We start from the raw sequence: 21,269 nt of genomic DNA, 5'->3' as shown, positions 1-21,269 counted from the left end.
GCCAAAGATCAACCATTTGGAAAACACGCGATCGCTCTTTACAAAACAATTATGCCCGCCGAAGCTGTCCGCAAAGCTGAATTCTTGATCACCTGCAAGCCAAAGTCGCGCTTTCCTCCTTGTCGGTCGTCTATACGAGGAGTAAGGCAAACTAAAAGTTGCACAAGGCCTTTTACCGCAAAGTGATACAAGTAGTCTTACGATATGACAATGTATATGTCAACAAAAACCTCTATCCTTTGTGAATGTAGAGTGTGTAGATAATAAAGTCCTGATCGCGTGCAAGGACTTGTTACCAATGATAACACCCTGTTTTCATACTATTACTGAAAGCGTTTCATTTCAGAACAACGTGCGATCCAAGTATTATGATATTAGCAAGATTCAGGTACAATGAAAGGGACTTCACTCGCTTGTTGATGTATACTTTCGTTTGCATAACGAAGCAATACGCTTCCTCCTTCAGTGGAAAGATAAATGCTATACATTAAATGCAGCGTTGTACATTTATTTAAAACTCTGTAAACTGGATAATTAATCTCTTAATGAACGCGTACGTGCCAAACAGATAGGATCATGAATCACAAAGGCACAAACAAAATTTAGATGTTGATATCGAGGAGTAGTGTTCAACTTATTTTAATAAAGTTAAAGTACTGCTACTATGAGTACCGTCACATATAATTAATTTATACATAAAATAGTTAATTAGAATATATTTAAAGTTACATAACGATGGGTTCGACGGAACATGGGTAAATGTATTTATATCGATATCCAAATATCGGAATAGACAGTCGCTTCCAAAAATTTGAACGTTCGGCACTCCTTAGAAGACCATACCCTTAACTTGGGCAACCTTGGTGAGGTTTATGTTTCTGATCATAATGGTCCAAACTATAGCCAGGCCCATAATACCGGTTCCAACAGCAAGCATTCTCGTCTGCGCGTAGCCGTACGCTTCCTGGATTCCCAGTCTCTCGGGACTTCCGACTTCATAGCTCAACTGAGTTTCTAGGTCCTCATAGATCATGTCCAAGTTTGATAGGGCAGATTCGGGGAGGTACATTATAAGTGCGGGTTCGAAGACATTACTCCAAATGGCACCACAAATTGTGGCGCCGATGGCATTGGCACATGTGCCGACGACGTACAATACACCAAGAGCTGCAGCGATATGTTGATGGTCGACGGCGGCCAAGATAGCGAGCTGCTCGACAATGATAAAGATAGCTCCACCGATAGAGATGAAGACCTGGCACATGACAAGGTAGCCAACAGATTGGTTGGGACGGCGGAAGTAAATCATCAATCCTTGTGCGAAAATGTACAGTGGAACAGCAATGTACAAAAGCCACTTGAAACGACCGGTCTTGCGAATCAAGAAGCCGACTATCAGCAAAAGCACACCAGAGACAACGTCAAAGGTGTTACCGACATATCCTGCCTCGGCCAGCGTCAGATTGTTGACCACTTGCAAAAAGGATGAAAAGTAATTGTACCAGCAGTAGTACGAGATCTGATATGTTGCATTCAACAAACATGCGCCGATGACAGTTCGATCGGATATTAACTTGAAGTTGATCAACGGCACAGGGGCGACAAACTTTTCAAAGACAATAAAGATGATGAGCATAACGAAGCCGACGACGATCATGGCGATGATATAAGCAGTTGACCAGCCATAAGGAGCGGCATCGGCGATATTGAATGGAAGGAGAAACACCGTGAGGCCAGCTGAGAAGATGATAACTCCAAGAACTACATAGAAAATAAGCATTTTGAAAAAAGGGTTAGTATTGCTAATGGCTCCTTGAAGTGAACGTTATGTGTAATTAACTTACTATCGAATTCGATGATGAAATGCCAGACGCTCTGCAAAAACGTTCGTCCGCTCGGCTCTTTCTTCACAACACCTTGCTTTTCAGCCTTACGCAGATTATACTTCAAGATAAAGTACAAAGGAGCGGCTACAACCGGGAAGACGATAGCAAAAGTGCCAAAACCCCAGCGCCAGCTGATGTCGTAGTAGAAGCCCTCTGATGCCTTGGCACCAGCGAATGCCGTAATAATATAAGGAGAGGATGTGAAAGCGTAAGCCAAACCTCGGTTTTTCAATTTGGACGAGTCAGCAGTGATGACATCCACGCAGAATGTCATACCACCAAAGCCAATGCTATAGAACACCTAGTAACGTAAATATGTTAGTGTTCTCCCATATAAAAGTGATGTCTTTCTCTGTGTTATCATGTCATGACAAGTAGCCTTACATAAGCAGCGCAGAAAGTGGGGAGGTTATTACAGGCAGCCATCAGAATCAAGCCGAGAGTAGCGAAAAGAGCCATGATGAGAAAGCCTTCAGCACGACCCCAGAGATCGAGCACCTTTGCCAAAGGAATGTATACTGCGGCTGATATGGCATTCGCAACAATGTAGATGACGTTCAGTAGCGAGTGAGCCGAGAACTCACTGGTGACATAAGGAAGCAAGTTATAAAGGATTGAGGACTGGAACGCGTTGACGAAATAAAGTAACCAAATGCTATTGAAAAACCAATGTTAGCTCAATAAATGACTAGAACAAAGCATATAATAATAGAAAATTAGGAATTATCAGGCATACTTTAAAAAGACAGCAATCAACATCGGCTTCGACCAGGTCAAGGTCACTGCCTCAACATCTCTAACACCGCGCTGGACATCTTCGCTGGGACGTTCTGGATGTGATTCACCATTTCCGTTGCTTGCTACGACGCTTTCGGCATCTAGGTCCTTTTTCTTTTCCTCGACGTATGAGTCAGCGGCTGCGTCATCAGCCGACGACCGGCGAATGGCAGCACGAAACTGCGAAAGAAAAGGCATTAAAGGCTGTTGACCTGTATAAAAGGAAAGAACGACAAAAAAAGGTAAAATAAATTTTTTTACTCAAAAATATACATATATATAGGCTCCTGCTAGTGTGGTACAAGATGCAACAGCGACAGGTTCTGAACATGGATCACTCTTTACCGTTCACGTTTCTTTCGGATGTCTTCAATACTGATATGCCTGCAGTTTGTACTATGAATCACGCTATCACCTGCAAATAAAGTTTCAATCCACGTTTATTGCTACCAGCGGCTAATAATTGCTTCATCTTACTGGTCGTCATGTCCATACGATAAGAAGTTATAGAATTGTTCCAAAAAGACATAAATATAGGCAATTGTATACCAGCCAAAAACTGACGCCAAAAGGAAAAAGTGGCAAGATATTGACAATAACGTCGACCTAAGCCTCTTTCACGGTCGCACGACCTGCAGCTTTAGGTGTTATGTGTAACAATTCTACCAATACACATTTTATCAGATTGATCTTGATCTTTGGGAGGGTGTTTAGCTCTCCGATGTATAAGGCGATAAGGTAACACACGCGTACCGAGGTTTTAAGGGCATCTTACTGTTAAAAAATATATACAAAATTGTACAATTCTACCTAACGTAAAATAAAAATTAGCTAAAGTCACGAAAGGCGGGGTGTTACGGACATTCGAAGTCGCACTGTTCACAAACAGGTTTGTCATGGTAAAAATATGATTGCATCAGTCGTATACATTGTGGTAAGTTTAGTGACATGTTTTCTTTTATAGTTTGTACAATAGTCGATTGGATCGTTCCATGTCACTTGAGCCATGGTCGTGCAAGGTCGGTGTCTTAGGGTGCTTGTCACAATGGCAAAATCGTATCCATCGCGCTCGAACAGTTGAAGATGCTGATACCCACTTTTTTTTTTTTTTGGGGGGGGAAGGGCAAAGCGCGGAATAGACCGATATCCAAGTCTTTGGTCTCTGCTTTCTACATACAATGCTTCCTCAAGTACTACCATGCTATGCCTTTTTAGTAGCCTTGTTATTAGGGGAAATATTTATAAGAGATGACATTTGTGGGGTAGACAGTCAATCTTCATCGAGAATATCTTAGAAAAATTGATACCGTGGTGTTGAGCTTGAGTAGCAGCTACTTTATTTCCATTAGCCAGTCCTTTGATTTGTCAAAGATATATAGGATACGCTTTATTTTTATACATGAGCTAGAGAAAATAAACGCGAATATAGCTCCACTTCATCATTCACCATTTTCTTAACCAGTGGCAATAGGAAGTAAATATAAGATGGCAGCGATACGTGCCTTTGTCCTTCTGCAGAATAATAATTGTGTCCGGCAGTATCTTATAGACGACCATCATCCTTCAGCAAACTTTTGTGTCAATCTGCGTTGTACAGACAATGATATAGCCATTTTCTGGCTCTTTGTCGCTGCTTATATAAGCAAACCAACCCGCATGATTATGTATCCCGCCCTAGCTACATTTCAACTGTACAGTTGGGTCAGCACTGTATAGTGTATACTCATTTCCATAAGGATTGTTGTCAGTATAAACTGCGACAAAACAGGTTTCAGGTGGATGAATATATACTTCCCATAAACCTGTTAATGTCATGCTAGACTTCAGGTCCGGTTTTATGCATCAAAATGTAATATGCCGCGAGAACTAGATATCAGAATAATTCTCCTCCTTTTTCTGCTCCCCTCTTCATACACCAGCTATAAATTGCACGTTATGGCCAAGTTTGAAACAGATAAGAGATCAACCCAAAAACTACTGACTCCCAACTTGACATTGTCATACAAATCTTTTTTTGTTCCTTGATCAGCAAGATAGTTACTAGTGTGCAAAGAATGGTACAACCATGTCCCTCGGTACGCGAATGAGCTTTGGATGCGTAAAAATTGCAATGCTCGATATAGAAGCATCCAACAAGAGCCGCAAACAGTGTCTTGGCAATTACGTCAAAAGTGCCATTCGACTATTTTCACGAGAACAGGGAAGTTGAGTATATGATGTGCTACAAAGTTATTAGACTGTGGGTTCAATGAAATCGAGATTATAATAATACTCAAGAAATTGATGGATGAAGGGAAAAATTTGACGGAATGAGGGAGAAAAGACGAAACCTGACAAGTACTAGGCGCGTCTAATAAAATCGTGTATCTATTCCATACCATCTGTTCACTATACATGCGGCTCAGAAAAATGGAGTCGTGTTCTCAGTCTTTTGGGCGGGCCTGCATCCGGGAGCTTAGTCCAATTGTCATTCGACGAACAACTTTCAAACATCGCACTACTTTCCGTGCTTGCTGTAATGCCCGAGTCTCAGGCACCTTACATTCAATCTAAAGGCTGAGATTTTTGTAAATCACTACTGTATCAAGAGCCTATTGTTATCCTTCAAGTCAAAATTGCAACGGCAATTAGAATTTCAGAACCTCATCTATATCAAGAGTGACAATCTTTTAAACGAGCGCACTCGACTTGGCGTAATCCTGCAACGATGTCCAAACATGCAATATTTATTTACGCCAGTGCACCAGCACCGCATCGAGCTCAGTGTGGGCGACAGCCAAATCCAGTGGCCGATACATCCCTCTTCGACCCAGTAACGATCGATTAGCACCCCATACAAGCAACAAACTGCCATCTCAAAAACCAAGACCGTGATAATGCAACTTTCTATCCCCTTCCAATCTGTGTTGATCAAGGCTAAGACGATATCGCTTTGTTTTCGACGTAAATACAGGCTACACTGCAAAATTTGAAGCTTTTCAGTTCATTTATGATCCTCGTTTCGGCAGTTGTCTCGCTACTACGCAAAGTTCTACTCAAAATGCCAGCAAGGAGAAAATGTTGGAGCTGTATGATACTTCCATAGTGCACATGGGCGGACGGGCAAGCCATGCCATTGGAAGGCTCATTCAACAGCAAGGCCTTCCGTCGTTCTGACCAATTGATTACACGGACGAACTTAGAGAGATATGATACTACTAGTAGTTCATTCGGGATTTATCTATAAATTGTGTGACATACTTACGCTCAACATCTAGTATGATAGTAGTGGTAGTGGTAAATTTCTGGTATTGTATGTGATATCAGAAAGATGAAATCAAAGATGTACAGGGCCAGTATCAATACTAGTCGGAAGAATTATCTTAAATTACTAGACCTTCAACTTTAGACGGTTCTCATTACTATAAGCACATTCATTTTTTGCGTGTGGTTCGGTATATTCTACATAACACTTTTTTTATACAGGAAAATGCAATATGTTGTGTGGTTCCTTATGTTGGTTACGTCATTTACTACTCATTATGGTGGTATAACCAAGGAGGTCACTACACCAGCAGCTACGCAATTAAACTTAGCAAAAGATACACATATACAGTTTCTTACATCTATTGTAGGCTCCATCGATAGCAACAACGGTTGCTGTAGGCTATCAATTAAGCGAAAAATAATAAGAGTACATAATATAGCTATGATGCTACAAGTGCCACCATTTGCTGAAGAAGAGTGAATCTAACATGACCACACAGTTTGTTACATCTATTTAGTGCAGACTGTCTGTCACTCACTCCTTGAAGCTTTGTGAATCACGTACATATTTGTGTTATTGGCACTTATACAACTAGGGACTTTGTTTTAGTAGTTTGTGGCTCACCCAAACCACAAACAAGCATGCATTAATGACAGAAAATTAGGGTGTTGCACCAATGCTTACTAATACACGACCTGCTTATATGATTGTTTTCCACGCTCCATGCCCTAATCAATATGAGAACCCCACACGCTTTATCGGAGTGTGCCCCCACCGTTTAAAATAAATTCACGGCATGAAATAGCTGCACTAAACCAAAGACACTGTTTTGTTTTTTGCTGACTAAGTCTCACTACTTCTTTTTCCTTCACTTTCTTGATTCCAGCTTACACATTACTTTTCACAAGAAGAACAACAACAGCAAATCATGGTCGCTGCCATTCTCACAAATACACCTGCCCCTGGTTCGGGCTACAAGTATGCCCTCGAAGTCAAAGAATATACTGCACCTACACCACAGTCAGGTCAGGCCGTTGTCAAGATTCAGGCTGCTGCCTTTAACCATCGGTTCGTGTCATTGTAGTTGATTTACATTTGGCGAAGCTTTCAAACAGAAAAGGCATTTTGGAGGGAATTGCAGAATATAAAAGAAAAGGGGAAAGTGTGACGCTTTTTACTAATTAATTATGCAAACCATAGTGACGTTTGGATTTTGAAAGGGTTGTACCCGGGTATCAAGGAAGGCTCTGTTCTTGGCTCTGATTGTGTTGGTGTCCTTGCTGAGCCCGGATCGTCGTCGGTGGAAGCTGGCCAACGCGTGTTGATCTCACCTAGTGTCAACTGGGACTCGGATCCACGTGGTCCAGAAGGTGCATTCGGTATCCTTGGTCTCTTGCCATTCGCAGGTACATACGAAAAGATGGCGTTATCCGGATGCGTGTATGCCTGTGCGATAGTAAGGAGACTGGTTATATATTAATGGACGTTTCTTTTCGTTCTTTTCAGGCACATTGACAGACACAATCGTTATTGATGGCAAGGAGGTGTTCCCTTGTCCCGATCACCTCTCGACCAGCGAAGCTGCTGCATTGCCTCTTGCTGGTCTTACTGCTTTCAGGTGAAAGAAGAAGAAGGGTTGCGATGTGTTAATCCATTTTTCACACTGCTTACTCACGTTTTACATGTCCATTACCAGAGCGCTGTTTACCAAAGCCGAAGTCCGAAGCGGCGACCATGTCTTGATTCCTGGCATTGGCGGTGGTGTCGCACTGTTTGCTATGCAATTCGCCGTTGCAGCTGGTGCGCACGTCTATGTCACCTCATCCAGCGATGAAAAGATCCAAAAAGCCGTTTCTTTGGGTGCCAAGGGCGGTGTCAACTATAAAGATCGTAAGCATATATGCTCTCTGCCCACTATTTGAGATGAATGCAGGGCTTTCTTTTACCCTTGTTTCACAAAAGAAGAGGGATGCTAAACAATCCTTTTCTTTTCGATCATTATAGCGAATGCTGCCAAGGAGCTCAAGAAACAGTTGAATGGCAATATGCTGTCAGCGGTTGTGGATGGCTCTGGTGGTGCATTGTTCGATCAATACGTGCGTCTCATGAGACCCGGTGGTATCATTGCCCAGTATGGCCAGACCGCAAGCCCCAAGGGCGTTTCATACAGCATGATGTCTGTGCTCAAGAACGTGGATATCCGCGGCTCCACCATGGGCTCGCGCGCCGAGTTCAAGCAAATGTTGGAGTTCGTTAAAAGACACAAGATTAAGCCGATTGTCTCGCACGTCTTCCAAGGATTGACCCAGGAAAGCGTCAACAAGGCTATTTCTGTTATGGAGTAAGTGTTGCTATTGCGGGAATTTTCTGTTGCTTCTGTCTTAAGAGATCTATTTATAAAGTGTGAATGCTAAACAGTGCACCCCTCCCCCTTTTTATTTCTGTGCGTGATGTCTTATAGCAACGGCCAGCAAACGGGTAAAATTGTCATCGAAGTGACCGAAACCCCACGTCAAAAGCTCTAAATTAGTGGATATCACGTTGTATAGTTGTAATTTGCCAAAGCCCTTATACTTCAATATATGGATTAATTATTAGCCATGATGTCAAGCATGAATGTGTTGTGTTTGGCTTTTGCAGCATATGGCAATAGCCATGAAAGAAAGAGAGGACCCAGCCCAGAAAATGTTATGGCACCCTTCCAACTCCCCTAATGAAGCTTTTCTTGCTCTTCTCTCTCACTCTCTCCAAGCGATTGATTGCTTACATCTCCCCCTTATTTTACATTTTCTCTTGTCGTTCCGGCGCGTGCGTATGTCATATCCACATAGAAATAGAAACTCATAGCCCGCACCAGCACAACAACAACAACAACAACACTCTTTCACATACACACGCCGACCAGAAAATATCTTTTTCCTCGCTCTCCTTGTTCTTTTCCATTCCCACCTTTCTGTTTCTTCCGTGCTAATGATATCCCTGACCACCTTTTTGACAATTTACCTGCTTGGTGGATTGACCTTTATACCGCTGGTACTCTTGACACTATTTTATGTATACTCCTCCGATCCCCAATTGTCACTGTCGCCAGAGTCGTCGAACAGCAGCAAGGGCAGCAGCAAGTGCATTTATCCAGACGAAGAATACCAAGATTGCGATCCCGACCAAGGCAAGATTGGATGGATCCGTCTGACGAATCAACACGATGTGGCAATCTACTCTGGCCGCTTCCTGACGGCAGCTTCCAACAATAGCAACAACAGCAACAACAACAGTAGCAGTAACCATGGAAGCAGTGCCAGCAGTATCAGCAGTAACAATAGCAACGGCAACGGCAACGGCAACAGCAGCAATTCTAAAAAGCACAAGGATTTATGCTATGGCGTCCTCAAGCACGGCACATTGTTTGTGTATGAGTCAGACAAGATGCTAGAATGTAAGATGATTATTCCTGTACACGACTTTTCAGTGTCAATATATCCCGAAGACAAACGCGACCCTGAGCTTTTCAACAAGTCAACGGCTATTCGGCTGCGTCCCAAACATCTCCGCAGAAAAGCCAAGACAATCAACAGCAGCAAAAACAGCAGCAGCCATACCCTCAGCAAAGCCAAGACGGACACGAACCTACTGGACGCTAGAAAGGAACAGCAGGAGGGAAGGGAAAAGGACAGTTGGTCATTAGACCAGGACTTCTATCTGTACTGTGGCCGGGCCATTGACAAGGAAGACTGGTATTTCGCATTGATCAGCGCATCGAACTTCATGGCCGACTCGCCCACGTTGAACTCGAAGCAGTTCGACATGGACGCCATGCAGAATCTGATCAGAAATATCCATCACGACCCGTCCAGTCGCCAGATGCAATGGATGAATGCCATTTTGGGAAGAGTTTTCTTGGGCATGTACAAGACCGACAAGGTGCACAAGTTCTTCGAGCAGAAAATCACGAAAAAAGTCAGCAAGATGAAACGCCCCATGTTTATCGATGCCATTGCGGTCCACCGTGTCCAAGTCGGCCATGCGATCCCCTACTTGAACAATCCCAAACTGCTGTCGCTTTCGCTCGACGGCAGTTTAACAGCCGAAGCGCAGGTCGACTATGAAGGTGGTCTGTGCGTGGAAATCGAGACGGGGTTTCTATGGTCGTACTCATCCCGGATGAAACCCATCCGTGTCAATTTGATCCTGTCCGTCACACTCAAAAAATTGAGCGGCAGGTTCATGTTCAAAATCAAGGCGCCGCCAACAAACCGCTACTGGATTGGATTTTATGAGCCTCCTGTGATGGACCTGGTCATCAAGCCTATCGTGTCAGATAAGCAGATCAAGCTCCAGGTAGTAACAAACGCCATCGAATCCAAGATCCGTGAGGTGATTGCTGAGACCATGGTGTTGCCCAACATGGACGATTTTGTGTTTTGCGACTCGGACGGCAAAGGTGGAATGTTTGATGATGGGGTGCTGTCTCCACCGTCAACTCCACCGGTAGAATCCCCTTCACCTCCTCCTGCTACTGCTGCACCATCTCGACAACAACAACAACACCCTCCAGCAAGTGCAAAAAGCGAACCAGCATTTCATCATGAAAAATCATCGTCATCAAAATCATCATCACGTCATTCATCTTCCGCATCATCACCACCAGCACCACGCACGTCAGAATCCATGCCACCGTCTGTCCGTCGTGCAGATTCAGCGAAATCAGCCGAGCATCTCTCAGTCCAGCCTACTGAGGTATCAAAATCATCCCCGGACCTGCTCTCTGGAAGACAATCCGATTCCGCTGCTGCCAAGGAAGGGGGAGAGACGGCATCACTTGTGTCCCATGATTCGAGCGACTCATCATCATCAGCGCCATCATCCTCGAATCGATGGCCAACATATATGAGCCTGCGACGGAAAAAGAAAGAATCGGATAACGCTTCAATCATGTCTGAAAGGAACAACAGCAACAATGACGATGATAGTAGCATCAGTCAGCTCGACGACAACGGCCATAGCTCGTCTGCAGCGCCTTCAGTGCGGTCGGTTGGATCATCCAGACGCAGCTTCTTGTCCAAGTTAAAGTCCGAAATTAGCGAAGAGATGCGTTCAGGTGAACGCAAACCGCTTTACCAAAAGGCAGAGAATATTTGGCAGCGGAGCAAAGAAGTGACTCGAGAATACCGCGAGCAGGGTTTACCGGAACAGCAGCCGCAGGATCAGCAGCAACAGGAACAGCCAAGGAAGGAAGGAAGCATCCATAGCATCCGTGATACCGATAATCATAGCAGTAGCAGTAGCAGTAGCAGTACTGCTTCTTGTGTCCAAGAGAGGCAGCAGCAGCAGCAGCAGCAGCAAGAGGAAGACAATTCACAAAAGGAGGCGGAGCAGCAACCAGAAGTATTAGAGGAACATACCCGGATTAGTAAAAAGCCACCGCCACCTCCACCAAAACCAGCTCGTGCACGACAACTTTCATTGGCCTCCAAAGAAGAGAACCGGCCTCCACTTCCACCACGAGCAGCAGCAGTAACAGCACCGCCCGCAGTTGCTCAACAACACGATGAGCACACAAGTGATAGTGATAGCCGCGGATCCAAAGAGGACGATCCATCTGTACACACTGAAGCGCCACCGTCAGCAACCGCAACAACACAGTGCAAGACACCTCCAGCACCTCCTCCGAGGAAATCAGCAGCGGTTGTTCCGCCCTTGCCACCCCGTGCTTCGCCGCGACCTGCGCACAACCATCTGGAAGCTGCTTCTCAGCAGATATGACAATATAAATAAACCAATTTCTCAACCTGTTTTTCTTCCTAATTTTTTTCCTTCTGTTTCCAAGATGTTCTTTTCTTCTTTGTTGTTCTATCTCCTTATTGTTACTGACTGCAACAGTTTGCTGAAATAAACTACTCTACGAGCCAAAGAATGTATTTCAAAATACCTACCGCGGAGCAACGGCGGCAACAACAGCAATCACGCCTCCAGCAACAACCAGAAAACATCGGTTCATCACCGTCTTCTTCTTCTTCTTCTTCGTCCTCCTCCCCGTCATCCCAACTGCCAGTTCTAAATGCGACAACCACCACTACAAGATCAACAATTCTTCAGCACACACCGCAGTCGTCGGACGGATTGATGGGCAATAGTCTGCAAGAGAGATATTGTCCAATATTGAAAGGCACAGGGATTCACCGCCTATTTTGACACCGGAAACAATGTCCTTTGTGTTTAGTGGCACGGGTGGTTCCTCGTTGACAAAAGCAGCGACAACTACGGCGGCGGTCGCTGCCACTGCAAGCACAAGTACTACAACAGAAGGAGCACCAGAAGCAACAGTAACAGGAACGCAAACTCTTTGTGAGATCGAACGAGTAAATATGATACTTCTTTTGATGATAGATAAAAGTACCTCACCACTTACATTAAAGCGCTGACTTTCCTTACAATGTACTCATCAGCACGTAATGCTACTTTTTTTCACATATGGGATATCATAGAAACGATTGGTCCAACGGTTGATGAAAGAATTATGCAGGTAAGCACATGACATATACAAGCAACAACCATAACCAACCTTAAATCGAGACAACGAATTAAACATGCTTATTGTGTAACGACAAACAGGGGCTTACAATGTGCGAATATGGAACATCTCGCTCTGCAATTAAGGGTACGCAAACAACTTGGAACCTCTAGACTACAAATTGGTCTTCTCTCGCTCCCATCGTTATTAATATTGTTTACTAAACTGTTGGAAAAATGGTTGACATAAGAATGATCCAAAACTTGGTGACGAAGAAACAGGTGCCGATGCGTTGCTTTGCGGTCTGGTGGAGTTCTTTAAACAATTCAACAACAGCAGCAACAGCAGCAGCATTGATACAATAAGCAATTGATTTTTTTTAGTAGCAGTAGTAAATGATTATAAAAGCTATTACATTGGAAAACGTCAGCAAGATAGAACGTGAGGATACAAAAAAGCTTTAATTTTTATGTTTTTATATCTATACATCTTTTCTTTTGTTTTTTTATGAGGCGTGATTGTTTAAGTGAAGTGTTTAAACAAAAGGCTCAAGGTTAAATTCAAGGACAGTGGCGGGATGAGTTAATTCAAAGTTGTTGAGGACCTCAGGGTGAAGCACGCCGAAGGAACCAATCACAAGTTCCTTGCGTTCGCCCTGCTCGGTTAAATAGCGCAAGTGGATATCTGCAGAACGGCCAGGGAAATATGTGGCGTCTATATATCACAAGAGATAAAAGGGCCGATCATCAGGTCAGCATGTAAAGCGTATCCAATATCCCTCTACTAAACAACACAGTACAGCAACTTACGTTCAGATTCCACAATCCAGTAACCCAGTTCCTTGCTAGTTTTAGAGATAAGCTTGGTGCTGAGCATTTCCATCATGCGGTTAAGCAGACCATGGATGACTTCGAAACCAGAAGTCTTGGACATGTAAGCAGCGCACACATGGCGTTCATTACGTGTTCTACGTTCACGCGATTCATCCTTCAAGCCAATATCCGACACCTCAAAGACCTTGATAGGCAGAGGCAACTTCTTGTTATTGTTGATAGTCTTGAGCACACCAGGCAAAAGCGAAGTGCGAACGACTTGGTATTCAATCGTCTTTGGGTTAGCTAACTTGATAGCAGTCGTGCCATCATCCTTGCGGTTCAAAAACTTGAAGTTTTCGTCGTGCGAGCATAGAATGAGAGGTGCAACTTCAGTGAAGCCCGCCATAGCCAACTCACGACGAGCATGGTCCGCCAATTTATTCACCGGCAACGCAGAGCCAAAGGTGGTGACACCAGGCATTTTCTTTGGCAAGTTGTCGTAGCCGTATGAGATGCAAACGTCTTCCATGATATCGGCTGCATGCAAAATGTCCCAACGCGTTGGGGGAACGTCCACAAGTACTTCGTTGGTGTCGCTAGGGTTGATCTCGGCTTCCAAACTCATCTTTTCCAACAATCGACAAATGTCATCACCGCTCAGGTCCAAGGCAGCACATGAGTTGATGTAGTCTACCTTGGCAGTGGCGCGCCAGGACTCAATCTTTGGCATCTGCTTAACAGCACCATCGGGATATACGATCTCTACAGGTTCGACACTACAGATACCCCTCACAGTTATTATCGGATCCCCTCTTTTGTCATCTTGTCTTAGTAGCCAGCAATAGAAATTGCTACTCACGTGAAGGGCTTGGCGCAGTATTGAGAGAACATGGCAACCAAGGTGTTGAGAACAATGGTGGCTTTGTGCTCGTCAGTGGCTGTGATTTCGATAAAGACGTTCTTTGTGGTCAATTTGATCTTTGAGTGTTCAGAGTTGATGATAGGAGGAAGCGAGCAGACAGTGCGGTTGGCATCGTATACGACAGGATAGACAGGTGAGTCGCGAATGATATGAAGGTAGCGACCCAAATTCTTGTCGTTCTGTATTTGTTTGTCGATATATATTAGGACCCAAAAGTTACATACTAAACTGATCACCTTTTTACCATACTCTCGCCACACCTCTGTACCCTTTCCCTGTAACTCCAAATGCCATATACCTCATAGAACTCCATCAATGAATCGCCATCCAACTCCACAGTCTGGTTAAGAGGAACAAATTTGATATCCTTGTGTGGCAGTGCTTCGTATGTGAAGGGACCTTGAATAGTATCTAGATCATGTGTACCCATCGAAGCAAGCGTGCGTTTTCTAAACTCGACCTCATTTAGCATATAGCCCTTCTCAATTGCAAGTATGATATATAAAATCGCTATTACTGCAACTCCATTTACCGGCAAATGTTGTTGTGGAGCTTATCTTGGAGATCAATGAAGCTGTCATAGCTTGCTTGAGTGAAAGTAATGTCGCGAAGAATAGCGGCGACAATAGCAGGACGGATTTGAGCGGTCTGTTTATTGGTAAGATACGGTTAATGTCAACTATCTTTATTACACAGCTCCTCCATTATTCATACCTCTGGCTTAACAATGACTTGTTCCAATTTGCCACTGGCGGGCTTGACAAGCTTGTACGCTGGTGGTTTGCACTTGCCTTCAAACACACGCAAAGCCTGTGCAAGACCTTCTTCGCACAACAAATCATATCTATTTTATGAATAGATGTCAGTTTCGCTCGTCTTTGTGTATGTCACTTGTAGCAATAGTAATTCCAATTTCGCCATTTCCACTTTTCGAAACATTCTAACCTGTTGGCAGGGATATCAATCTTGAGCTGAGCACGTTCACCTTCACCCTTTTCCGAGGGATCGTTTTCCGAGGTCTTTACACAAATTCAGTGGAAAGCGATTAGACTTTTGTTTCTAATTTTCGAAATCGTAAACGAGTCTATCTTTTTCGTTCTTACGTCTTCCTCGAGTTCGATACCGAAACGGAAGCAGAGTTCATTGAACTCCTCGGAAGCTAATATAAAGGTCATGTCGTATTAAATATCTGAAGGCATAATATTTCCATTTCTTCCAATATCCGTCCTGCCAAATGAAATAAAAAAACCCAATTTTTCCAAGAAACGTACTGTACTCTCTTTCTAATGCCTCAAAGAGGCGCTGCTTGTCGACGGTAACGATGGGCATGAGGCGTGTTTCAAGGGCAACTTGTCGTGTTCTCAAATATCCCGCTCCAGAAATCACTCCAATATAGGAAGGGGAGGAGTAGATCCGGGTGGCTTGGAAGACTATGACACATCCTGTGGGATATCTTTGACATGCGCCCTTCGCCACTACAATCCTCGCATAAATTACCCCTTCATGCAACAGCAGTAAAATCATATAAAAAATTTCAGAGTTCACAAGGAAGATGCACTACTATAATACTTTGATACAAGAATCCTCCTGTAGTACTGCTATGATACAGTACCATTAGCAGTACCGACCAAATTATGTTCTAGGCGGGACAGCTGCAACAACACAGCTTATACAAAGTTAGTCCTGACAATGGTGTTTGTAGGTATTATGGCTTAAATTGTTAGCGCATATATTCGGCTCGTTTGACCACAAATTCTAGATGTTACACTATCAACGAGTTGTAGATTTTTCAATTGCTTATATCAATCTTCTTGCGGATCAAATATAAAACTGATCACACAGTTCCATGATGATACTCGACAGCTAAACACATTCGTACAGCTGATGCTGCAGCGGCATGTAGTAATGATACGTGCAAAAGAGACAACTTTATTGAAAACAAAAGTTGTACAAGAGGAAACAAGGGAGATCCATAATTCGAACATTGTTGCACTACATAAATGATCATTTTGGGATAGTTATAGACAATACTGCCTACAGTAAATCTCTCCCACTTTATGTTAGTCCTCGGTTGTTTCAAGATTTTTCAGAAACCTTTTGAGGTTGCATTCTAAGTAGGGAATCACTGCAGGTTACACGTGGATGCGCCGGCCCTGTGTCGTTGTAAAATCACAAATGTAATATATTCTGCTTCTTGCCCTATTGCCCTCTTTGCTGCTTGTGGTAGTACGTACATTCTGATGATGCGTTTGACAACGAAGTAGTTGGTAGGATCCGAAGCTTTGCTTTCCCTGCTATATTGGCGACATATTTTGCACAATGAAAGTATGATGATCATCAGTATTGATTCTGTCGACTATCTATGATTTTAAGCCACAAGAATCCATGCAAGTGCGCAAATTTGTCAAGGAAACAGAGATAATTGTGTTGAATGAAAGTTGGGGCCATGTCGTTTTTGATGGCTTTTTCCGCAATCGGTGAACAAGGTCTCTCTCCAACGGCTTTTGCTGTTCGAGCCATACAATGTATTGAACTAGTTTTACGTCTATGTGATCAAGACCGACGCATTTTTTGCAGCTTGGCACGGCGATGTGATCGTCAGATCACCGTACTTCTTTGTCGCCACCTTGTCAGAATTACATATCTATTTGTATGTCTAAAGAAAAAAAACCATTAAATGTCTTTATACAGTCATATAACCGTACTCAGATATGATATATGAAAGGTATATGAGTATTTTTCAAGTAATTTGTGAGGATAAGGCGATCAATGCCGCGACCATATTTATCGAGAGCTTTTCGAATTACTGTAAGTAGTTAAAATATTGTATTTCTAGCGAGTTTAATATGACCAATCACTGTTTTGGCTTGCAGTGTAAATTTCAAGCATCTCGGCCGATTTGCAAAAACATGAGCCAACTTGATTATCCTACTATTCACTACACATTTATACGGCTCTCTGAAGCAAACAGTTTTTCGATTCAAAGTATATCTAGTTCGTTATGCATATCGCATACAAAGCTACTACTCGTACTACGACGATGTTATCTACGGTTGGCTAGGTACCGCTACTTATGCAGATATATACTGAGCTCTAAGCTCACTTGATCCATTGTGCTACGGACGACCTCTCGTGTCTAATGAAAAAGGAACTGTGGTACATCTGACGCATATACGTATAAACATTAGCTCAGACAAGAGCAGTAGAAGAATAGCGTCATGAAGATCGTATCTGTTTCTTCCATTAGTTAAGACGAACTGGTGAGAAGCACACTAGGCCAAGAAGGCCAAAATCCTAAAAAAAGACTTTGGCGGAGTCGGCCCATCGTAATGTAATATATGTTTCAGGCACCTACGAAAGAGGCGAGGCTCAACAAAGCTCTTTTCACCACCTTCCTTTTTCCTAGTAACAAAATATATCTTTTCTGTTTCGCGAGTTGCACTACTTCCTTTTTCTCGTCGCCAAAAGTGATTTCGGAACAGGATTTACATTGTGCGAATGGGTGCACCCGAGCAGCATAGATTCCGCCCTACTTCAGCACCTGTTCTGCCACCACCATGTTACAATGATGCTGCTGCTGCTGCTACTACTACTACTGCTGCCTCCCACAGCAATGAGGCCAATATTCATAATGGCAATAGCAGTTACTATCAGCAACCACCACCTGCATACCATCAAGTTCCTGGATATCCCTACAGCCCTGCATCCTCCTCTTATCAGCCGCATTATCAACAACATGGAGGCAAGCTTATATTTTTTTCGCTTTATAAGCGTACCAAGAAAGCGCATGAACTCATCCAACAATTCGTATATACAGTGTACTATTATCAACCGACCCCTCCTCCACAAACAGTAATAGTTCAACAAACACAGAGCCGGACAGACGATGCCTGCTGTTGGGGATGGTAATAATACTTTCTTGGACAATATGTCGATATATTCGGTCTCGTGAATAATTATGCAAAGTACTTATTAAAAAAGACGTATACATTGTTATCGGCAATCCTGTTTATATCTAGCTTGGCTGCTTTATGTCTCTGCTTTGCTGCCGAAGAATGTTGCTGAGCTCAGTACATGTCATACGTATTTCTTAGAATAAACTGTGCTCAAATGAGCATTTCGGCACGTTCTACCCTATTTTTTTTTTCTCTTGGCCATGAGAGGAGTTACGCGGCGCACAAACACCTATTGTCACGTTTTTCCACGTGTGACCAACATCATCGTCGATCCCTTTTTTCTGTGTCGGACTCACTTTTTCCTTTTTTATTAGCACTAGGATGGTACTTGTACATGAGCATTTCACTTGTATTTCCCGTTGCTAGACTCATGTTTCCATTCAAAGAAATCACACTGGTATTCGTTTGTTGCCGATTGTTCGTTCGATCCAAAAGGCCTATTAGATAAGCTCTAGATTAGACCAACACAGGATAATCAGTCAAATAGAGAAAAGTAACACACAGTACTTGCCTGGAGCAAACATAAAACTTTCTTCCCTGATTGGGCCCTTTCTTTGTTACTGTCTTTAGCTTACACGGTTCTTTGTGTACCGTGCATAGCGGTACTGCTTTGGGCGTGAACAATGAGTTCCACGACTGCTTTGAAACCTGTCGCTCCTTGGCTTCATTCATCAGAGTTTCCAGATCGACAGTTTCGTTACCGTCGACTTTATCGTTTGCTCCTTTAGCCGAAGTTACTGCTGTTGCTGCTGATAGTGGTGGCGGTGATGATGATGACGGTGGTGCTTCCTTTACCAAGTTGGTGCCAATACCGCCTTCATTATCACGGCTTATCCTGTGGCCGCCCCCACCACCACCAAAATATGACTGTAACAGTTTTTGTCCTTTCTTAGGCGATGGATGCTGAGCTGTTGACTTTCTTTTTGATGAAATAGTGTTTGGTGGCACGACAACTGTGGATTTTTGCGGGGTTGATGTTACTGCTACTGTTGTTGTTGTTGCAGTAGTACTACTCATGACAGGATTGACACTAGCATTGTTGCTGGGGCTAGTGGTCGGTACTGGTGAAGCTGCTGTTGTAGTTGCTCCGGGTTCTTTGCCAAACCAGCTCATTAGCTTTTTCTGCTTGTCAGAAAATTCTTCGTAGTTTCGTGCGAAAAGGGCAGATGGTTCGACACTTTCGGATTTCAGCCTATCTTCGATTCTTGTTAATATGCCCTGCTTGTCTTGTACTTGCTCGTGGAAATCAGCATAGACTGGACAATGATCAGAACCCAATATATCCGGCCGGATATCAGCAGCTTTGAACCATTCTTCCAGTCCTGTTGACGCAAGAACATAATCAATCCGCGTGCCTATCCAAAAGATTGGACCCGGTTAGCCATAGTTTTATAGCGATCTCTTTCAGTTGAAGTGCGGATCAGGTTCCTCCACAGTCTTACCATAGTTTGCCGGTCTAGTTCACACAAGTCAAGAGATGAGATTGAAGGAAATGTATCAATATGGAAACATCCTTCCAAGTTGGTCAAAGTGAGTCCGGTCCTACCTTGAGTTCAATCGCATATTCCAGCCTAGTACATTAGAACAAAGTGAGTAAAGCAAGAAATTGACATGATACAACGAATCAACCACTACCACAAAACTTACAGGTGAACATGCCTCGCCGCTCTGGATGATATTCTCGACATACATCAACCAGCGGCCCTTTCGGCACGATAATCTGATCGAGCCACGCCCGATGCGGCAGTGCCTTGAAATCAGTAATTTCATGCTCCTTCATGCTCTTTTTAGGGTCACAATGGTCGATTTCTTCATGCACCGCATTGATATCGCCCACAAGCACAACTTGTTTTCCCTGCTTCAAATAATCATCGATCCGTCGACGCACACAGCGATGGTAGTCCATTTTGAAATCACGACGGGCCTCGCTGGCATCGTTTGGAAAATAAATGTTGAAAAGGATAAATGCGTTGAAATCCATAATGATGCACCGTCCTTCGGCGTCCAGCGCCCGAGCATCCGTCGACAGCGTCTCTAGAAATGGCTCGAAATCCGGATCGTGTGTGCGGGCGTTCAGCACGCCAGTAATACCCTCCTCAGTCCACCGGGGCTGTAGTGGTTGCTTGACATAGACGGCTACGCCAGAATATCCTAGTTTTACTTTCGAAAAGGAGAAATACGCGTCAAACCCAGGGACGAGAGCCATGTCGCGTGTTAACTTTGATCGTTGGCATTTAATTTCTTGTAGACTGTATGTAATTATAAAGGTCAACCAATCGAGTTTAAACGGGTTCTCTGCATGATTACTTAGAATAAGGAAACACGCGATTGTTTTCACAACAACTTGCCATATTATATCAGCTTCCAACGCGTTTAATAGATTCTAAAAGACACCCAGTTTGATCGTTTAGATCGTTTTAAAATCGTTGCCGAAAGGATATTGTCGATTGACATTGCTGGTTACCTCGTATGATTTGGTATCGGACCATGGGTGGTAGTGAAGCGTTGTTGAAAGGCCGTTAATATTCCATGTCAAGATCCTCATGGCACCATACTGTGAGTGAAATAAAGGAAGGGTCGGCGTTTTTTTTTCTTTTTCGCTGTGCACCCCCAGCTCTGCTACGAACCATTGGTTTTCTCAATAATATCATTAGTTCAATACATTTTAATAGATAAACTACAGCTTTACTTTGATACAGCTAAGCTAGACACTCTGCTGGATCTACTAGCATGAATTTTCCGCTTCGACCTCGAAGGCGCTTTTATAAATGCTCACTCCACTGCTGGGGAAAGTAAGGTTGAGGCAAAAAGTTTAAAGGCATCGCTTTTTGTACCAAGTCGTACCAAGTCGTGTAGTTGCCTGTATGACAGGTGCTGGTGACGGTTTTCCTAAAAGATAATCTCTCGTTTCACTATACCATGGATCTTCTGAACAAGCGATTGACTATATTTATGCAACTCATGTACACGTGCTATATGCATAACAAACGGATTGCTTCTCGTCGCGTCTAATTTAGCACAGACTGACTATGCAGCCCAGAGTTATGTATACACTCACTTGGGTATTTCATAACTTTATTACACAAACACGCATAGAAAGCAAAAAACACTTTCTTCAGAGGAACTCAGTACATTTTCTCAATATCGAAGCATGC

General features: G+C 43.5%; 7 protein-coding genes across 7 annotated transcripts; 3 read left to right on the top strand and 4 right to left on the bottom strand.

The window, feature by feature from the left end:
* Window positions 1–627: 627 nt before the first annotated feature.
* Window positions 628–2,983, bottom strand: BDB00DRAFT_846129 (major facilitator superfamily domain-containing protein). Its single transcript, XM_053125131.1, has 4 exons — window positions 2,623–2,983; window positions 2,271–2,541; window positions 1,845–2,187; window positions 628–1,761 (listed from the first exon to the last, which is right to left on the bottom strand). Exons 1-4 carry the CDS (start codon window positions 2,859–2,861, stop codon window positions 830–832), a joined length of 1,785 nt encoding a protein of 594 aa, XP_052975157.1. The 5' UTR covers window positions 2,862–2,983; the 3' UTR covers window positions 628–829.
* Window positions 2,984–6,614: 3,631 nt separating this feature from the next.
* Window positions 6,615–8,658, top strand: BDB00DRAFT_646766 (uncharacterized protein). The gene is made up of 6 exons (XM_053118147.1): window positions 6,615–6,978; window positions 7,111–7,289; window positions 7,417–7,528; window positions 7,607–7,800; window positions 7,915–8,251; window positions 8,372–8,658. Exons 1-6 carry the CDS (start codon window positions 6,839–6,841, stop codon window positions 8,433–8,435), a joined length of 1,026 nt encoding a protein of 341 aa, XP_052975156.1. The 5' UTR covers window positions 6,615–6,838; the 3' UTR covers window positions 8,436–8,658.
* Window positions 8,659–9,270: 612 nt separating this feature from the next.
* Window positions 9,271–10,383, top strand: BDB00DRAFT_739834 (putative integral membrane protein conserved region-domain-containing protein; the record flags this gene model as incomplete). Its single annotated transcript, XM_053118439.1, has 2 exons — window positions 9,271–9,445; window positions 9,596–10,383. Coding segments are annotated over 2 exons (963 nt in total), but the record flags the coding sequence as incomplete, so codon positions are not given.
* Window positions 10,384–11,738: 1,355 nt separating this feature from the next.
* On the bottom strand, window positions 11,739–12,827 carry BDB00DRAFT_846117 (uncharacterized protein). The gene is made up of 4 exons (XM_053125130.1): window positions 12,672–12,827; window positions 12,523–12,568; window positions 12,357–12,433; window positions 11,739–12,269 (listed from the first exon to the last, which is right to left on the bottom strand). The coding sequence occupies exons 1-4, from the start codon at window positions 12,773–12,775 to the stop codon at window positions 11,984–11,986; spliced, it is 513 nt and encodes a 170-aa protein (XP_052975154.1). The 5' UTR covers window positions 12,776–12,827; the 3' UTR covers window positions 11,739–11,983.
* A 129-nt stretch (window positions 12,828–12,956) lies between these two features.
* Window positions 12,957–15,487, bottom strand: BDB00DRAFT_771701 (beta subunit of phenylalanyl-tRNA synthetase; the record flags this gene model as incomplete). The annotated part of the gene is made up of 9 exons (XM_053119988.1): window positions 12,957–13,135; window positions 13,231–14,012; window positions 14,096–14,337; window positions 14,457–14,607; window positions 14,691–14,806; window positions 14,873–15,002; window positions 15,104–15,177; window positions 15,262–15,317; window positions 15,430–15,487. The coding sequence occupies 9 exons, from the start codon at window positions 15,485–15,487 to the stop codon at window positions 12,957–12,959; spliced, it is 1,788 nt and encodes a 595-aa protein (XP_052975153.1).
* Window positions 15,488–17,422: 1,935 nt separating this feature from the next.
* On the top strand, window positions 17,423–18,397 carry BDB00DRAFT_646667 (uncharacterized protein). Its single transcript, XM_053118146.1, has 2 exons — window positions 17,423–18,063; window positions 18,178–18,397. The coding sequence occupies exons 1-2, from the start codon at window positions 17,657–17,659 to the stop codon at window positions 18,221–18,223; spliced, it is 453 nt and encodes a 150-aa protein (XP_052975152.1). The 5' UTR covers window positions 17,423–17,656; the 3' UTR covers window positions 18,224–18,397.
* Window positions 18,263–20,913, bottom strand: BDB00DRAFT_646651 (Endonuclease/exonuclease/phosphatase). The gene is made up of 7 exons (XM_053118145.1): window positions 20,579–20,913; window positions 20,463–20,497; window positions 19,762–20,363; window positions 19,661–19,685; window positions 19,557–19,570; window positions 18,626–19,469; window positions 18,263–18,551 (listed from the first exon to the last, which is right to left on the bottom strand). Exons 1-7 carry the CDS (start codon window positions 20,657–20,659, stop codon window positions 18,458–18,460), a joined length of 1,695 nt encoding a protein of 564 aa, XP_052975151.1. The 5' UTR covers window positions 20,660–20,913; the 3' UTR covers window positions 18,263–18,457.
* Between the last annotated feature and the right edge of the window lie 356 nt (window positions 20,914–21,269).

This window comes from Zychaea mexicana, assembly GCF_025766255.1.
Source record: "Zychaea mexicana strain RSA 1403 chromosome Unknown BDB00scaffold_99, whole genome shotgun sequence".
In the NCBI taxonomy this organism is placed as follows: Eukaryota; Fungi; Mucoromycota; class Mucoromycetes; order Mucorales; family Lichtheimiaceae; genus Zychaea; species Zychaea mexicana.
Note: the sequence above shows the minus strand (reverse complement) of the source record. Positions and strands in the feature narration are given on the sequence as shown.

Coding starts and splice junctions, on each gene's coding strand:
- BDB00DRAFT_846129 (XM_053125131.1), bottom strand. CDS start 2,861: ATGCCTTTTCTTTCGCAGTTTCGTGCTGCCATTCGCCGGTCGTCGGCT. Junction 2,188..2,270: donor CCACTTTCTGCGCTGCTTAT/GTAAGGCTACTT, acceptor TTACGTTACTAG/GTGTTCTATAGCATTGGCTT. Junction 1,762..1,844: donor TTTCATCATCGAATTCGATA/GTAAGTTAATTA, acceptor TTTTCTATGTAG/TTCTTGGAGTTATCATCTTC.
- BDB00DRAFT_646766 (XM_053118147.1), top strand. CDS start 6,839: ATGGTCGCTGCCATTCTCACAAATACACCTGCCCCTGGTTCGGGCTAC. Junction 7,529..7,606: donor GCTGGTCTTACTGCTTTCAG/GTGAAAGAAGAA, acceptor GTCCATTACCAG/AGCGCTGTTTACCAAAGCCG. Junction 7,801..7,914: donor CGGTGTCAACTATAAAGATC/GTAAGCATATAT, acceptor CGATCATTATAG/CGAATGCTGCCAAGGAGCTC.
- BDB00DRAFT_846117 (XM_053125130.1), bottom strand. CDS start 12,775: ATGCTGCTGCTGTTGCTGCTGTTGTTGAATTGTTTAAAGAACTCCACC. Junction 12,434..12,522: donor TATTCGCACATTGTAAGCCC/CTGTTTGTCGTT, acceptor TCATGTGCTTAC/CTGCATAATTCTTTCATCAA. Junction 12,270..12,356: donor AAAAAAAGTAGCATTACGTG/CTGATGAGTACA, acceptor TATCATATTTAC/TCGTTCGATCTCACAAAGAG.
- BDB00DRAFT_646667 (XM_053118146.1), top strand. CDS start 17,657: ATGGGTGCACCCGAGCAGCATAGATTCCGCCCTACTTCAGCACCTGTT. Junction 18,064..18,177: donor GATGCCTGCTGTTGGGGATG/GTAATAATACTT, acceptor GTTTATATCTAG/CTTGGCTGCTTTATGTCTCT.
- BDB00DRAFT_646651 (XM_053118145.1), bottom strand. CDS start 20,659: ATGAGGATCTTGACATGGAATATTAACGGCCTTTCAACAACGCTTCAC. Junction 20,364..20,462: donor TTGGAAGCTGATATAATATG/GCAAGTTGTTGT, acceptor AATTACATACAG/TCTACAAGAAATTAAATGCC. Junction 19,686..19,761: donor GCGGCGAGGCATGTTCACCT/GTAAGTTTTGTG, acceptor CTAATGTACTAG/GCTGGAATATGCGATTGAAC.